Source organism: Microcebus murinus, chromosome 18 (assembly GCF_040939455.1).
Source record: "Microcebus murinus isolate Inina chromosome 18, M.murinus_Inina_mat1.0, whole genome shotgun sequence".
Classification (NCBI taxonomy): Eukaryota; Metazoa; Chordata; class Mammalia; order Primates; family Cheirogaleidae; genus Microcebus; species Microcebus murinus.
This window is the reverse complement of record NC_134121.1, coordinates 42335195-42352613: the sequence shown is the minus strand read 5'-3', so window position 1 is coordinate 42352613 and position 17419 is coordinate 42335195. Positions and strand designations below refer to the sequence as shown.

At 54.7% G+C, this 17419-nt stretch overlaps 1 protein-coding gene across 3 annotated transcripts in view; it reads right to left on the bottom strand.

The window, feature by feature from the left end:
- Nucleotides 1–17419, bottom strand: part of RARA (retinoic acid receptor alpha) — a 45167-nt gene that overhangs the window by 11146 nt on the left and 16602 nt on the right. For 2 of the 3 annotated variants that reach the window (XM_012765844.2, XM_012765842.2), the window contains exon 2: nucleotides 12170–12713. In XM_012765844.2, coding sequence (XP_012621298.1) covers nucleotides 12170–12347 — 178 coding nt within the window. In that variant the 5' untranslated portion in view covers nucleotides 12348–12713. Of the gene's footprint in view, nucleotides 1–3036; nucleotides 3745–12169; nucleotides 12714–17419 lie in introns of those variants that run through there. The other variant, XM_012765845.2, reaches the window with a different exon arrangement.

Here is a 17419-nt window from a genome sequence, read left to right as displayed (position 1 = left end):
CCTCACCTGTCACCCAGGTAACCCAGATCTGAGGTTTCCTGCTCTGCCCTTTGAACCCAGAGCTTGAGGCCCAGTCCCCACCTCTCTAGGCCTCCAGCCAGCAGCCTAGGTGAGGTAGAAGGACCAAGGCAAAGGCATGAGGAACTCCAGGACCCTCACAGCCTCTGCAAGTTAGGACATAGCTATAACTCCCTGCACACACAGGTGGAGGAGGAGGGACAGCCCTGGCTGGGCCCCTCCCCACTAACGTCCCTCCCCAGAGGTCCCAGCCCACAAATCTCTTACTGCAGAAGGACTCAAGAGGGCTGGAGAAGGACCACACCTACTCAGCTCAAAGTTCCAGCGCTCAGCCAGGGCTGGAACCAGCCCAGGAAGCCAGGCGTCCCCTCCCGCCAACGCTGCCAGGGTGCCCCTCCCTCGTTCCCCCATCCCGGTCGGCGCAGAGCGCTCTGGATTCCCCACGCCCCTGAGCCGTTTGCAGGCTCGCACAAGGGGCCGGTTTCCTGGAGGAGATCAGCAGGAAATCAGCCGGGCCCCTGGCCAGCGCTCCCCTCCCAATCCAGCTGGCGCCCGCTCCTCCTCAAAACCCCTGGGGACGGTTGGGGAGGGGGTGCAGGGCCCTCTGTACCGCCCTTCCTCCTCCTGGGGAGCGGGTGGGGGTGGCTCTGGGTGTAGCGCTGGCAGGCTGCGGAAGAAGGCCCCTAGCCCAGCCTGCCTGATAAGCATCTCTCCCCCTCCCCCCACTACGAGCATCCACGTGCTTCACATTCTTGGACGTCTGGGAGCAGGCGGAGGCGTGAGTGGCGGAGATTGGTGGGGGACAGATGGGGAGCCACATCCTGTGCACCCCTTGTCCTCTAATGCACCAAAACAGGATTTCTGGGGAGGGAGGCAAGATTCCTCAGGGCCCTGCAGGACCCAGGGGACCACCTCCTCCCACAGCCAACCTGCTCTCTCTTTCCGTCTTCCTTGGAGGTGAAGGGCAGAGTGGAAAATTCGCCAAGAGGGGGCTGGAAAGTGGGTCCAGTCACCAGAGGACCTCCACATACCAAGGGGTTCTTTCCAAGGTAGTGATATTGGCCCCATGTCCTCTAGACAGGGTCTACTCACCACTCTCAGACTCCAGGTCCTTCTGTGCCTCAGACAGCCCCCACACCCCTATCATGCCCAACCCAAAGCCTTGGGACCTGAGTCCACTGGCACCCCACCAACATATACACACCCCTCCACTCCATCTATAGGAACTGGGAGCCGAGGCCTTTAGGTCTACCCCACCCCATACTGGGTGGGGGACAGGTCTCCACTTCTACATGTCAACTGGTTTGGGGCATGCAGGACTCATGAAATCTACCAAATCCACTGCCTGTCAGACTCTGATCCTCCTCCTCGCCTCCAGTTCTGGGCCAGGAAGAGCTGAGCTGTCCCCATGGACTAAAGAAGAGACAAGGGCTAGATCCAAGGTCTCAGATCCTAGCTTCCTTCCCTCCAGTCCTCTGGAGAAAGTGGTCAAGGCAGTGGAAGGGGTGACCCTGGCAGCTCAGCCCCAATTATCCCATTGGGGGGGCCTTCCTCCAGCACTGGGAGAATGGAAAGGGTCCCAGTGTCACCCTCTCTCTTTTGCCAAAGTCAACGGTCTGCCGCTCACACCCTCTCCCTCCCATGTCTGCAGCCTCATAGCAGATTCAGCCCCAGGGGTAAAGGTCAGGGGGGCAGGACAATAGGAAAGGCTGGCGTTGAGGTGGTTCTGGGAGGGCAGAGGTGGGCTGACTGTCCACCTCAGGTCTCTCTGAGCAAGAGGGGCTTTGGGTGGGATAAATCCTTTGCCTTTCAACCTTCTCCAATCTGCCAGGCCCCCAGAGATCCACTCCACACCCTCCTCCCTGGGAAGCAGGAGGAAGGCAGCAGGTTGGGAGAGTGGGATAACCTTCAGGAAGAGCTGAACCCAAAGCAGGGTAGGGAAAGAAACCCCAGCCATCCAACAATAACCTAGCGCCTGCTCCCACCTACCAATACACACAGCCTTATAGCTGGGCACAAAAAATGCCCAGGTGTGCACTCTGGGCACTCACAGCACCTGAGCGTGCATAGAACCCCTCCCTCCTAGAGGAGCCTGAACCCAGGCGGGGGCAGCAAGGAGAAAAGGTGATCAAGCTGCCAGGACACTAGGGTTCTCATCAGCACCCCTCTTAGGAAGGAACAGTCCAGGCCCTGGCCCTATCCCCAAGTGAAGGCAGGGTAACAAAAGGACTTGGCGGTGGGGTTGGGAGGGGATGCAGTCCTCATTTCCAGAGCAGCCCCGGACCCACAATAAACAAACTCATTCTCTGGAGAACAAACTGGATTAGGATTAGGGGGAGAGGGATTCCTCCAATCAGAGCAACTTCTCCCTTCCATTCCTGGGAACAGAAGACTCAAAGTATCAGGCCAGGACAACCCCAAGATGGACCAAGTGCCCCTCCCCAAGATATAAGGCTGGGGTTAGGATGGCAGCCAGGTAGGTGTCTGATGAAGTTGCCCCTTTCTGCCACACCTGTCAACACCAAAAGGCACTCCCCTGGCACCCACTCTAGTGACACAGGGGCTGGGGACAGCAGCTGGCACACAGGAGCGGCTCTCCTTCAAGCTTAGGCAGGAGTGGGATCTCAGGAGGGGGTTCCTCCTCCTCTGAGTAGACAAGCCCCTGACAAGACCTTTACCCCACCCTCGTGCCTACTGTGAAGCTATTGGATTCCAAGCAAGAAGATATAAATTGGGGGCAAGAGACTTGGGCTTCATTTCCTCTGGAAGAAGTGGAAGAAGAGATGAAGGAATGTTTCCTGAAAGAAGGAAGCTTAAAGTTCCTCAGTCCTAATACAACAGAAGGAGCACCCAGGGTTACTCCAGGCGAGCGTCCAATTGTCCAGCAAAGACACATGGGCTAGGTGAAGAGTTAGAATAAGACCCCCAGCATGCCCCCGGGCTTGCATCCCTGGTAAGAATGGAAACCCACCGCCCACCCTCACCCTTACAACAGCAGAGGGAGAGACCAGTACGTACAGTGGTTTGAGCCATTCCAAAGCGGAGTCCGGAGCGGGGTGGAGTAGGGACCAGGGGCGGGGAGCCCCTTTTCCGGGAGCAAACAAGCCCGGTTCTGGTTATAAAAATCCACCACTAGGAAGGGGTTAGGCGTGGGGGTGAGCCCCCCCACTTCCACACTCTCGTACATCTTCCCCCGCGAAGGCAAGAGGTCCTGGCGGGGAAGTCCTGCGCGCTGCCCCCCTCACTCAGCCGGCGGCGCCATCGGAGCAGAGCAGCTGGGGGCGAGGGGACGCTCGCCCCGACTGGCGACCAGGGCAGGGGGGCTCCCCCTGCCCTGAAGTCCCCCACGTCTAAGTCTACCGGCCGCTCCGCCAGTCCGGGTGAAAAGCGGGGAAGTTGCCTGTGCTTGGAAGGGGGGTTCTTCTGCTCTCGCGGAGAACGCCCGGCGGGCCCAGGGCACTCAGCGGCTTCCCCGCGAAGGGGCTCCAGTCTCGAGTCTCATGGTGTCCGAGGCAGAGTCCAGCGGCTCCCCAAGTCCGCAGGCCGGAGGCGGGATCAGCGTAGGGCGGGGGGGGGGGGGGGGGGGGGGGGTCAACGAGCACTTCCTCCTCCCCGCCGGGGCTCCCGGCTTCTCCCAGGCGAGGATTCCGGGCGGAGGTGGTGACCCCCGCGGCTCCGCCTCCTCCAGGCCCGGGGCAGCCGGCGGCTCGCTGGGTCTCCGGTGGCGCGCGCCGCTGCCCCCCCACCCCAAGCCAGCGCAACCCCCTCTCCAGCCCTGCGCGCCCCCTTCCCCTGAGGGTCCCACCCCCTTCTCTGTGCCCCGCCCCACCCAGGCACCGCCCCTGGCTTAACCCATTCCTGGTGGGTCTGGCGGCAGCGAGCGAAACGCTGGGAACCGAGAGGGCGAGGCTGCATGTGGACAGGCGAGTGGGGGAGCCTGAGAAGGGGGAGGAGAGAAGAGAAGGAAGGGCAAAGGCACCAGAGGAGGAGCACGCAGAGTGCAGACCGAAGCAGGGTACCGGGAGAGGTGGGGGCGGAGGGCAGGACGGAAGAGGGGCGGGCGTCTTCCCCCATCCCAGTTCCGGTTCCAAGCCTCCCCAATGGTTTGGTCAATCCCCGGCAGGGTGAAGCCGGACACGGGAGGTGGTGAGGCGGAGAAGAGGGGGGTGGTCCCGATGTCCTCCCCTTAGCACACACCCCGACCCAGGCCGGACCTCATTTGCCTAATGCAATGCGGCTGAACTCTCGCTGAACTCGCCTGGCGGCGCCTCACCTCCGAGTGACCCACCCACCGCTGCCCGTGACATCACCCGGTCGCCAGCCTGCCCGAGGGCTCGCCCGCCGGCCCCTTGCCCGACTCGGCCGGGCCAGCTCTGGCGGAGACGCCGAGAGCGGCCGCAGGAAGACTAGGGCTGAGGCGCGTGTGGCCAAGTGTGAACGCAGCGTGCCGGGTGTCCTGGGTGTGACATTGTGCAGCTTGAGTGCTGTGTCGGATTGAGACACCCGGGTTGTGTCATTGTCTGTGACATCATGTGTGACTGGGGCCACCGGAACCCGACGCGGCAGCGCTGGTGTTGTTGGCACATACATAGCAGAGGGGGCTCTCCTCCCCACACTCCGCGTGCTTCCGGTGAGCAAAGCCCCGCCCAGGGTGTCTCCCAGCTGGGGAACCAGGATAGGCCTCCGCTGCACCATCCAGCCCAGGAGAGATCAAAGAAGGGTCTGGTGCCTCCCAGCTGATCACTTCATCCCGGAAGCCCTCGGGATGCCTGTTTCATTAGAAGAAAGGCCTAGCTTGGATAGGTCCCTAGAAAGAGGGGATACCCCTGAAGGAAGGGGTTTCCTACCCTGCTCTCTTAAAGGAATGGATGGAAATTTACATGCTACCCATGGATATTCTTCTAGAAGCCAGGTTCTTTACATATGTTGTCATTTAATTCTACAGCAACTCCAAGAGATAACTTTTACAAATAAACAAAATGAGGTCTCAGCAAGGCTATGTGGGTTGTCCAAGATCACACTACTGACATAAAGGATAGAGCTGGTATTTGAACTTCATGCTGCCAAAGCCCATATTCCCACCAAGCCAGGCCAATTCAAGAAAAACTGTATTTTCTGAGCGCCTCTATATGGATATCCTGGTGAGCTTGCCCCTGTAGACCCTACGGAGCAATAGCCATTAAACAAATAATCACAAATATATACATATTTAATTGCAAACTGAGATAAGTGGTATTATGACACAAGTGTTATATGCTCTTAAGGAGAATTAACACAGGTACCTAATTTAGGTTGAACTGAATTAGGAAAGAACCCAAATAAAGCAGAGACTTAAAGAGTAAAAGTTTAGAAGTGAATTAGGCAAAGAGTAGAAAGGACTGCAGGCCCAGTAAAAAAAGAGCATATGCAAAGGTCCTGGGGTTACAGAAGTTGGTGAATTCATTCAAGGAACTGACAGAAGATTAAGAAGGATGGAGCATAAAATTCAAGAGGGAAAAGTGCAGGCTGGAGAGGTGAACTAAGGCCCACCAGGAAGGCCTAAAGGTCTCAACTGAATAAGGCTTTTGGATTTTATCCTAAATGCAAGCAGAAGCCATAGAAAAGTTCTAAGCAGAGGAGAAGCAAGTTCTGATTTACAGTGTAAAAAGATCTTTTGAAGGCTGGGCATGGTGGCTCACGCCTGTAATCCTAGCACTCTGGGAGGCTGGGCGGATGGCTCAAGGTCAGGAGTTCGAAACCAGCGTGAGCAAGAGCGAGACCCCGTCTCCACTATAAATAGAAAGAAATTAATTGGCTAACTAATATATATAGAAAAAATCAGCCGGGCATGGTGGTGCATGCCTGTAGTCCCAGCTACTTGGGAGGCTGAGGCAGTAGGATCGCTTGAGCTCAGGAGTTTGAGGTTGCTGTGAGCTAGGCTGACGCCACGGCACTCACTCTAGCCTGAGCAACAAAGTGAGATTCTGTCTCAGAAAAAAAAAAAAAAAAAAAAAGATCTTTTCAGCAGCTGTGTGAAGAATGAATTATAGGAGGATGAAAGAGACCCGTTAGAAGCCACTGCAGTAGTCAGGATGGCTTAGCCTATGACACTGGCATTGCTGATGGAGAGAGGAAAGTGGATTCACCAGAATTTTTTTTTATGAGACAAGGTCTCACAGTGTCACCCAGGCTGGAGTGCAGTGGCATAATCACAGCTCACTGAAACCTAAGACTCCTGGGCTCAAGTAGTCCTTCCGCCTAAGGTGTGAGTCACCGCTCCTGGCCTCAGCAATATATAAAATACCTCACCGGTATTTTAAAGGTAGAATCAATGGGAGGATGGGAATGAAGGTAGCAGAGAGGACTCTCTGATGTGCAGCTTATGCAACAGTGACGTTCCTGAGACTGCAAAGTAGAGAAGTCCACTGGGCCACTGCACAGGTGGGTGTGGGGCTCTGAAGTAAAGTCAGATGGAATGCTGGCGTCTGGGGCAGGGATGCAAGTCTTGACAGTGGATGGGGCCGCTAGGGAAGAGGAGAGACTGCTTCCATGCTCTTGGTATCTTCCCTCTCAAATGATGGAGCTCCTGGGCACCAGTTACATGCTAGGCTCTGTGCTCATAGGTTCAAGGTGCTCAGGGACCTCAGACTCTGTCCCTGCCATCAAAGATCTTGTGGTCAGGAAAAGATCTCCCACATGATTACAGTTCATGACAGGAACATTGAAGAAGTAACTTCATGGTAGAGAGAAGAGTGTTGGAAAAATAAATAAGTAAATAAATAAGGACCCACAAGCATACTAAGGAGGGAGGGAGAGCGTGGAAGGAAGGAAGAACATCTGTGAAGGTTTCTGAGAAGAGGTGGCATTCAAGATGTTTCCTGAAGGATGGATAGGATTTCTGAAGCTAGAGAGAAGCTGGAGAGGCCTGTTCTAAGCAACACCAAGGTCATGGGGCAGGTCAGAGCAGAGCCCAGTATCCTGAAGCAGTGGGAGAAGAGGGACAAAGGAAGGCTCCAAGCAGCAGCCAGGGGTGGGGAACCTCTGGTGGCAGCTGTCTACAGGCCTGAGGCCCTGTCCTGCTCAGCCTTATCCCCATCCAGGTCCTTCTCGAGGCTTGTGCTTAGTAAACCCTCAGCAGGTGTGGGTTGAACTGGCCCCTCCTTGTGCCAAGCAGGGATCCCTACTGTCCCCAACCCCATCTGGAGGGGATAATTAACAGGATATGAGACCAATGCCAGGTGGACACTGGGTCCCAGTGCAACGTGGCCATCCCCCAAGACAATGCCCAGCTCCACCCCACCCCTCATCATCCCTGTCCTTGCAGGGTACTTGGAGCTAACCAAGGCTTTCACCAGAAAGCAGGTCACCATGGCCTAAAAGCAACTCACCCAACCAGAGACAGATTAGATGTCTTGCTTTAAAGAGGAGGAAACAGATTCAGAGAAAGGTTGGGTGACCTGCCTGAGGCCGCACAAGAAAAGCTGTCCTTTAAGACTTGGGGGGTCATCTTGGTTTGTGAGCTGGCTGAGGTTTCTAGCAACCCAGAAGTCAAATTGGGGAGGGGAGGGCCTCTATTTTTGGCTTAACCAGGGCTGAGTGGCCTCCAGTCTACCCTGGGAAACCCAACTCACTGGCTGTGCTCCTACTCCATGAAGGGTGAGGAAGAGGAAGGCACCACCCTGAAATGATTTAGAGAAGGGAACCACTTCCTCTTCCCACAGACACTACCCCGAAAAGGGCAGTTAGGGCCTGCACTGGCACAGCCCCATGGGCACACATCCCGAGGCATGGGGTGGACACAATGTTTCGGGCCCTGACCCGCCCAAGAGGAAGACCGGCTTCCTTCCCTGGGTCCCCTCCCCTAGTCTATGCTGGGATCCTGCCCTAAGAGGGCTTGTGCATTATCCTTGGTGGGAGATAATAGGTAAGGGGTCCCATTTTCATTTAAAACCCCAAGTAATGATCTGTTGTCTGACTCTGCACTTTGGACTACAGGAAAGGCATTGCTAGGTAGTACCCCTCTCCCTGGGCTATCCCTCCTATTGTCCAGGGAAAGAGTGGGAAGAAGGGAGAGAGGGAGGATGCACAAACTGAAAGGGGAGGAAAAGGCAGAGAAGAGGAAGAAGAGAAGGGCACACCCTTCTCCTCTCCTGCAAGGTTCACCCAGACCCTCAAGCCATTCCCCAGTCACTAGGCACACGCAGCAAATATGTGGACTGGAAATCTGCAGCCACCCTTTTGGGGCTCCCATCCCTGGCTCCTCTATTGATTGCTTCCAACTTCTCCGCCCCCACTCATAAATTGAAACAAAATAAGAATAAAAACTGTGGCTTTTACACTCTGTTCCTTCAGTGTCTGTCTGAAGATGTGGGGAGGGTGCTCACTGAGCTCTGCAAACTCCCATGGGCTGCAGCGGGCAGATTTGGGGGTAGGGATGGGTGTGAACAGATTGTATCCACAGCTTCCTGGACAGGATGGCGATCTGGCCCAGGCCTCTTATCTCTCTTTCCTCCAACATTCAGGATCCAAAACAGAGTGGAGGGGGCGTGGCTTGGGGGGACCTTCCCTACGCCCCCTACTGGGGGAAGGCGGGAGGTTCTAAGGCAGAGACAAGGCCTCAGCAATTGGGGGAGGTGGTTCAACATTGGCACTAACCCCTGCTCCCTATCCTCTCCCCACATTCTGGAGCACCCCCCACAATCCCCTCCCAAAGCTGCCTATCTGGATGGCGGAAAACAGCCCAGCTTTGCAATTTTACAGGCCCAATTCTGAGCGGAGGTACCTTAACCTCCCCCAGCACAGTTTCCTGTGTGTAAATGCGGAGGATAATGTCTCTCTTCCAGTATGGTAGGGTTTAAGATTTGTAAATCACAGATTAAAGTCGCTGACACACAGTGGGAGCTCCACAGATGTTAGCATCCCATTCTCTCCAGCTCGCATTTACAAAGGGCCTAGGTCCCACGACACCATGTCACATGCAAGGCAGGGAGCTAAGTGCATTAGTCGATGATCTTGCCTAATTCGAAGCCCTCTGAGGGGTTCTGGTAATATCCTTGTTTTACAGATGAGGAAACATGCTCAGAGAGGTTGTCAGCACACAGTAAGTGGCACAAAGGTCCAAGTTTTAACTGTGAAGCCTGCCTACTCCACAGCCCCCAGACCCCTTTGCCCGTGGAATTCCCAGTGTGAGCAGCAAAAAAGGCAGATTAGCTCTCCCGTCCAGCCTAGAAGAGCCATAAGAAATAGAGACACTTCCCTCCCAAACAACACAATCTGAAGCCTACGCCCCTTAACCACTCTGTGTCCTAAGTCACACCCCCTCCCAGTTCCAGCAGCGAACAAGCTAACATCCCCTCCCCAGCTCCAGATTTGATTCTCCCCAAACACATTCACCTCTCACCCAATGTACATAAGCCATTAATCCCCTTCCCAACAACACATCCAACCTTGACCCCCCTCACCCCTAAAACACACACAACCCTGACCCTCCCCAGAATGCACACAGAATCCCAAACCTCCACGGTAAACACCAGTCCTCAGAGACCAAGCCCAGGGGCTGGCCTGGGAGGAGGGGAGAATCCCTGTACTATCTCTGGGGCTCCCACCCTGGCTCCCTGGGAGACTGTAGCAGGACAAATACTCATCCCTCCCCACAGTGACCTGGAGACGATTTCTGTTGTCCCACAGGCCACTAGGTATCTGAAGGTCACACCCAGGTCACCTAAGGCACTGCCTCCTTCCCACCCAGGGAGAGGGATGAGGGGGTAGGAAAGACCCAACACTTTCCTTTGGCAGGGACTGGGAGGAGGAAGCCTCATCAGTGAGGTTTCCTACAAAAAGGGTGGCAGAGGACCAGAGCATATCATTGTTCCCTGCAGGAACGTAGTGCCACTGATTACTACCGCTCTTAGGAACTGCCTGACCCCCAGGGCCAGCCCCAAGCCAGGGGAAGCTAAGCTGCCTCCATCGCTGAGGCCAGACATGTCATGCTTTCCTACGGAGAGCTAAGGAGCTCTAGTCACCAGGAACCCCAGCCCTGCAAGAGGAGGGAGGCCCATGGCCACGCCTCTGGTCCCAGAGCAGAGGAAGGTCAGAGAGAAGCTCAGATGCTGGGGGTCGGGATAGGAAGATGAGTTGTTGTTGTTTACTAGGAAGGGGGGAGGAACAGAAAAACCCAGGGGCTCACAGAGGGAGGGGGCAGGAAGGGGGTATTGCCTAACCTGGGTGGGGAAAGCCAAAGAAGACTACACTTGCCTGAAATGTGGGCACCCCACCCTGAGGAGAGAAGGTTACCAGGGTGGGAAGCCCTCCCCACCCACCTCTAAGAAAGAGGAAGAAGCTTGCAACATTCAGGGCAGGGCAAAGCATTTGCTCAGTCTGGCACAGAACGGGCACAGGACAGGGCCAGGCCCCAGCCCCCACCTCCAACCAACTGATGAGTCCAGGCTCCAGGTGGACAGAGTGTCTGGGAGCTCTGTTCCCATCACCTGGGGGAGGACAAGTTGTCCATAGGCACCAGGTTGTAGACCCTCAACTCCTCCCTCATTAGAAACCCCACTAGCAGGAAGCAGACATTCTTCCAGCTCCCGTGACCCAAGCTCAAAATATGAATCCCAGTCGCTTTAAATACAGCAAAAATTCCACACTGATACACACACCCATTCCCAAGCAACCCTGAACTCCAGAGGCCAGCCTCCCCCCCCCCGCATTAGCATAGACTAAAAGACCAGACCAGAATCAGGGTCTCCAGACGCTGTCCACCTCACACTACTACATGAGGTAGAAGGGAGAGAGGGAGGAAACAGATGAAGGTTTGAAAAAGGGTATCAGGGAAACTGAGGCAGCATCTGCCTGGCCTCAGGGCATAAAGAGTTGGGGGCATAAAGGAGTACAGACATAACATCCCTGCTCCTGGCGGCTGGTGGGGCCTGGGAGGGAGGGGGCTGTGGCAAAGCCAGAGGAGGCGATCCAGGAAGCAGTGGTGGTGGTGGGCAGCCAGCCAGTGTGGGCAGCGAGGCACCCTGCCAGGGCCTGCCCCTGGGACAAAGAGACTCCCTGGCTCCGGGGAGAGAGCGCTGCCCCCACACCGAGAAGGGGGTACTGACCCAGCCCAGCCGAGTGCTCAGGGCAGTGGTGCCAGGCAGTTTGCCAGTGGTCGTGGGAGGGGTGGTGGGTGCCCGGGGCAGGGCGTTCAGTCCCTGCTAGCCAGGAGAGGTGGGACACGTTTCCCAGGTCAGCAGCTGACCAGCCAGCCAGCCAGCCGGCCATGGCCCATTCTGCTGCTTCCACCCCTCCCACCCCAGGCCAGGCCCTGGCTCTCTCCTCCCCCCAGCCCTGGCCTGCCGCCCAGCTGGGCCCTGGGGGCCAGAGTTACTGTAAGCGGCCTGGCAGGCCCCAGCCCTGGACTCTGCCAGCTGGCCATAGCCGCCGTCACCTCCCACTACCTGGCTAGGCCATCCGGGGAAGGGTACTAAGACCCTTGCCTAGCCAATGGGTGACCCCCATGGCAGAGGGCAGAGGCAGAGGAGAAAACACAGGCCCTGCCAAGACCATGCATGCGTCCAAGGCCAGAGTCCAGGCCGAGCGCCCCCTCCTGGGACACTCTATCAACTGGGCTAGCCTGTGGGTCCCTCCCTATCACCCTCCCCACAAAGGGAAGCACATCCTAGCACGGCCAGAGGTGGAGCTGGCAGGGAGAGAGAAGGAGGTTCCAGCCAGACTACCTCTGTCTACTCCTTCAAGGCCTCCAAGGCACTAGTGGGGGTGGGGTATGGGAAGGTGCTGCTCTCATCCTTGGTAGAGCTGTCATTTCCACCAAATGTCGAGAGGTTTGTTTACCTGCCTCTGGCCTCTGTGTCCAGTCCTTGGAGCTATTTATAAGGCCCTCAATGGCAGAGCACAGGAGGGGCTGCAAGGAGTATTGCGGGCCAGAACAGCATGGTTTCATCTCTCTCTCTGCCTCCCCCAACATTAAACACAATCACCATGATCAGCCTACAAGCTGTGGAGCTTTCATCCTCAAGACCCCCAAATCGTGGTCCCCTCAAATGGAGAAGTACTCGCCATGCACTGCGACCGCAGTAGAACAAATGTGCCCAGAGCCCAAGCCCTGAGGCCTGCCACCCTCCACAGTCCCCTCCCACCAAGCATCCCCCAACACACAGAGACTTACTGGCTGGGGATGGTGTGCTATATCCACTAACTGGAAGCTGGTGCTGGAGAGTGGTCAGAGCGCCTGGCGGGGAGAGTCCACCCAGCATTGGGGGGAAGAAGAAGGCGTAGGGGGGCACTGGGTACCCATTGAGGTGCCCGCCCCCAGGTGTCGGGCAGGAGCTGCTGTTGCTGGCCATGCCAAACAGCCACAGTCAGAAGGGCAGGCAGACAGTCTGGCAGGGGGCTCTGGCGGGCTTCAGGCCGCCCCTCCTTGGGGCATGAGGCCTGGGCCCAGAGGGGGTTTTGGGTGGTCAGCCCACCCCCCCCTTCTGTCCTGGAGCTGCTGTCCAAGGAGGGCAGGCTAATCTTGGCCTCCTGGAGCCCCCACCCTAGCTGAGGGCCGGGGGGTTGGGGGACGTCTCAAGAGCTGGTCCTTTGGTCAAGCAGTTCTGTGAGCTGGCACTTTCCTGGGAAGGTCCAGAGCTGGCCTTCAGGGCACCAAAATGGATGCCACTCCTAGATGGGTCCCGGCTAGGCGGCTGGGGGGGCCATGTCCTGTGATGCTGCAGAAAGAGGAAAGACAGGTGAGTGGGCACTGAGGAGCAGGCACACAGGCATTCCCCGTGGAGCTTCCCAACCTGGGCTGCCGGAGATTTTCCCGTGGCACCCAGCTGAGCAGACAGCTGGCACCATGCCTGGCTGGCAGAGACAACCTGGGAGCAGGGCCCAGACACTGCTGGGGGTGGCAGGATAGTACAGCCAGGCTGGGAAGACAGAGACAGAGCCCAGAACCTTGGAGGGCCTCTCACCCACAATCCTGAGTGGAAAGGGTCCACAGTGCCACCCCAAGGGATCACTGCAGCAGAAGCAGGCAGCTGGCCCTCCTTCCCCAAGGGGGGGTTACCTGAGGTCAAGATGCAGAGGGGGGAAGAGGGAGGGGGAGGAAAAGCCGCTTCCCTAAAGCATGGGCACTTCTCAGAAAAATGACTCCTAAGCTGGGGGGCCCCTCTTACACCACTTCTCCCCCCCAAATTGAAGCCCCGGCACCCCAGATGAGTTTGTTCCACAGACCTGGGAGGAGCCCCATTTACATACACACAGATAGGGAAATGGGAACCAAGAACTCCTAGGCACCCCCTTCAATGCTAAACAGGATGGATGGTCCAATGCTTAACAGCTAGGGGTAGGCAATGTAGGAGGGCAGGGACTGCCCAGGAAGCCTCCTACCCCCAGGCAATAAAGGGGCAAGAGAGATTGATCTCAAGAGTTCACCCACATACTTCTGTCTACAGATGCAAAATACATGGAATGGGGTGGGAAATGAAAGGTCAGATGCCCCTCTCACCCTCTCACCAGTGTGTACACAGATCCACACCCTGTCTGAAGAGCTGGGACCAGAAAATATGCATAGATAATACCGTAGAGAGAGACAGAGATGAATCCAGAAACTCCAAGACACAGTGAGACAGACAGGCAGTAATGAGAGCAGAGAGAGAACACAAGAAACAGATCCACAAGACGATGTTTCAAATCCATTCTGGGATAGGCTATACATATATATGTATTTATATATGAATATATATATACATACACGAAAGACACAAGAGATAGAGATAGACAAAAGAGATAGACAGAGATAGACAAAAAGAAACACAGCCAGTGAAAAACACAATGAGATACCACTTCACACCCACTAGGATGGCTACAATCAAAAAGACAGACAATAACATGTATTGGTAAGGGTGTAGAGAAATTGAAATCCTCGTACATTGCTGGTTGGAATGTAAAATAGCTGCTTTAGAAAATAGTTTGGCAGTTCCTTAAAAGGTTAAGCATAGAGTTAGCATATGACCCAACAATTCCACTCTTGGGTATGTACCCAAGAGATGTAACAACATAAGTCCACAAAAAGACGTATACATGGGCCGGGCGCGGTGGCTCACGCCTGTAATCCTAGCTCTTGGGAGGCCGAGGCGGGCGGATTGCTCAAGGTCAGGAGTTCAAAACCAGCCTGAGCAAGAGCGAGACCCCGTCTCTACTATAAATAGAAAGAAATTAATTGGCCAACTGATATATATATAAAAAATTAGCCGGGCATGGTGGCGCATGCCTGTAGTCCCAGCTACTCGGGAGGCTGAGGCAGAAGGATCGCTCAAGCCCAGGAGTTTGAGGTTGCTGTGAGCTAGGCTGACGCCACGGCACTCACTCTAGCCTGGACAACAAAGCGAGACTCTGTCTCAAAAAAAAAAAAAAAAACCAAAAAAACAAAAAAACAAAAAAACAAAAAAAAAAAAAAAAAAAAAAAAAAAAAAAAAAAAAAAAAAGACGTATACATGAATATTCACAGTCGCATTATTCATAATAGCCAAAACGTGGAACCTGGCCAGGCATGGTAGCTCATACCTGTAATCCTATCACTCTGGGAGGCCAAGGCAGGAGGATCATTTGAGCTCAGGGGTTTGAGACCAGCCTGAGCAAGAGCAAGACCCCATCTCTACTAAAAAAATAAGTAGAAAGAAATTAGCTGGACAACTAAAAAAAAAAATATATATATATATATATACAAAATTAGCTGGGAATGGTGGTACATTCCTATAGTCCCAGCTACTCAGGAGGTTGAGGCAGGAGGATTGCTTAAACCCAGGAGTTTGAGGTTGCTGTAAGCTAGGCTGATGCCACGGCACTCTAGCCCAGGCAACAGAGTGACACTCTGTCTCAAAAAACAAAAACAAAGAGTGGAAGCAATCTAAATATCATCAATCGATGAATGGATAAATAAAATGTTATATATCCATGCAATGGAATATTATTCTGCCAAAAAAAGGAATAAAGTACTAATACTACAATATGGATATCCCTTGAAGACATTACCCCAACTACAAAAAACCATATATTATATGATTCCATTTATATTAAATGCCCAGGATACACAAATCTATAGAGACAAAAAGTAGACTTGTGGTTATCAGGGGCTGGGGCGTGGATTTGAGGGAAATGGGAAGTGGCTGTTGATAGGTATAGGGACTCTTTTGGGGTGATGAAAATGTTCTAAAATTAACTGTGGTGGTAGTTGCACAACCCTTTGAACTAACATCACTGAATTGTATACTTTAATAAGTGAGTTTTATGATATGTGAACTCCATCTCAATAAAGCTGTTTTTAAAAAATAGAAGAAAAGAAACAAGGCCACAAAGAACCAAAGTAAGAATTGTCCCTTTCCAACACCCTTTATACCCCAGCCCCAGCCCCAAGCTCAGGACATACCAGGTTCCAAGCTCCAAGTCCCAGACTCCAGGCCCAAACCTGGAGTCCAGGGGACATGCACATGGCCAGCATTTGGCTGAGGACCAGGCCTGCGATAGGGGAGTTCCTGCCAAGGCCACTGTGGAAGAGGCCAGGGCTTCTGGACCCAGCTGGGCCAGCCAGCTAGCCTGTGCTGAACTGAGGGAGAGAGGGAAGGAAGAGAGGAGGGGACAGGTACTGGCTAGGAAGGGGACAGTTACACCAGTAGTAAAATCTGGACCTTGTTAATGAAGATGATTTTTACTGTTACTCATTATGACAACCACAGGGGGTCTATCCTTGCTCCAGGTGCCCTCTTCCCTCCCCAGGCCCCTGCCTATTCCCTCCTAGGCTGAGAGGGCTGACGTCAGAAGAACAGGGGCTCCACCTACCTGACCACACCCCTGTGGGGCCCCACACAATGGGAACTTGAGCTGAAAGAGCTAGGCAAGGGAAGGAGGGGCTGGTTGAACCTCATCAGTGGCTACAATTGGACCCTCACACACTAATACACACCACACACTTGCAGAAATTCACGCACGCAGGTCCATAGAAAACATCTGGGTGGGCAAGAGCATGCTTGCAGCCCCAGCCTGTGTGTGTGCGGGCACGCATATAAGGAGAGGGAACCTAGAGATACCATCTCTCCACACCTGGGCTCCACCACACAATGAACACAGTTCAGAACTTGTGTGCACGGGCCCCGGTACTCGGCTCCCCAAAGACATACAACCACAGTCCCACAATTTCCCAAAATGCACATTCCCTGGTCCATACACAGGCAGGATGGCCCCTGAATTTGTTTCTTCTGCCACCAGACACTCTGAGACCCTCCTTGTGGGTCCAGCTTGTGTATAGCACCTTCCACAACACACACCAGTGTCCACAAACACTCAAGTGGATTCACATCCACATGAGGTGAGGCCCAGGAGGCAGCAAACCCAACGTAAAGCCTCCTGAACCAAGGATGAGGCCCAGAAAGCCATTTGTTTCAGACTCCAGGCATCCTGACCCAGCTTTTGGTGGGGGGGAATGGGTTCAGTCAGTCCAGCCTAGACCTTCTGGAACCCACCCTAGCCCCCAAAGAAGAGACAGAATTAATGCCTTAACTCTGCCCCTGAAGAGTTTGAAATTGGACCAAACTTTAACTTTCCCAAAGATTCACCCCCACCTCCCACTCTCCACCCCTGTCCCCCACCCCCTGCCAGCCATAGGTACACACTCCAGGGAGAAGCTGGAAGGCCTCCCCAACCCCTTGCAGAGCCTCCAATATGCCTAACCCAGCTCAGCCTGCAAACATCAGTGCAAAGTTACTCAGCTCCCTGGGAAGGGCCTTGAGCTGCAGGAGGGGGTAAAGGTCACAGAACTGGGCCAAGGGCCAGGCAGACCAGGAAACAGGCATGGGCAAAGGCAGGGATGACGAGGGTGGAGACAAAAGAACACGGGTCGTGCCTCAGAAGGTTCTCCAGGAGCCATGACCCATGGCCCAGGGAGACACCTGGGCCCCAGCCCCCTGCACCCAGGCAGGGGTAGAGAAGGCCCTGTCAGAGAATTGAAACCAGCACCAAAGAGAGGGAAAACAAACTACCCACATCCAACCTCCACCCTATGCCAACCACCTCCACTGCCCACAGGTACCCTCCCCTGAGAGAGAGAGAGAACCACAGGCCCACACCTCCCATATACTGAGCCCAGGCTAAGCACAGCAGAAGAAAGGGTGGGGGGCTGGAATGCCTGCAACCAGCCATGCACCCCTGCTCGATGGGGCCTCTCTCATCCCTAGAAGGTGTCAGCATCCCTTCCCCAGCATCAGGTATCTGTAACTATCCACTCATTATACCCCAGAGTCACACAGCTAGAGAAAAAAATGAGAGCTGCCTGGGCCACAAAGATGGTAGAAAGAACCTGAGGTCTGAAGGGTCAAATCTCAGCTCTGCCACTCTGGCTGACCTTACACAAGTCACTTAACCTCTCTAAGCATGTTTA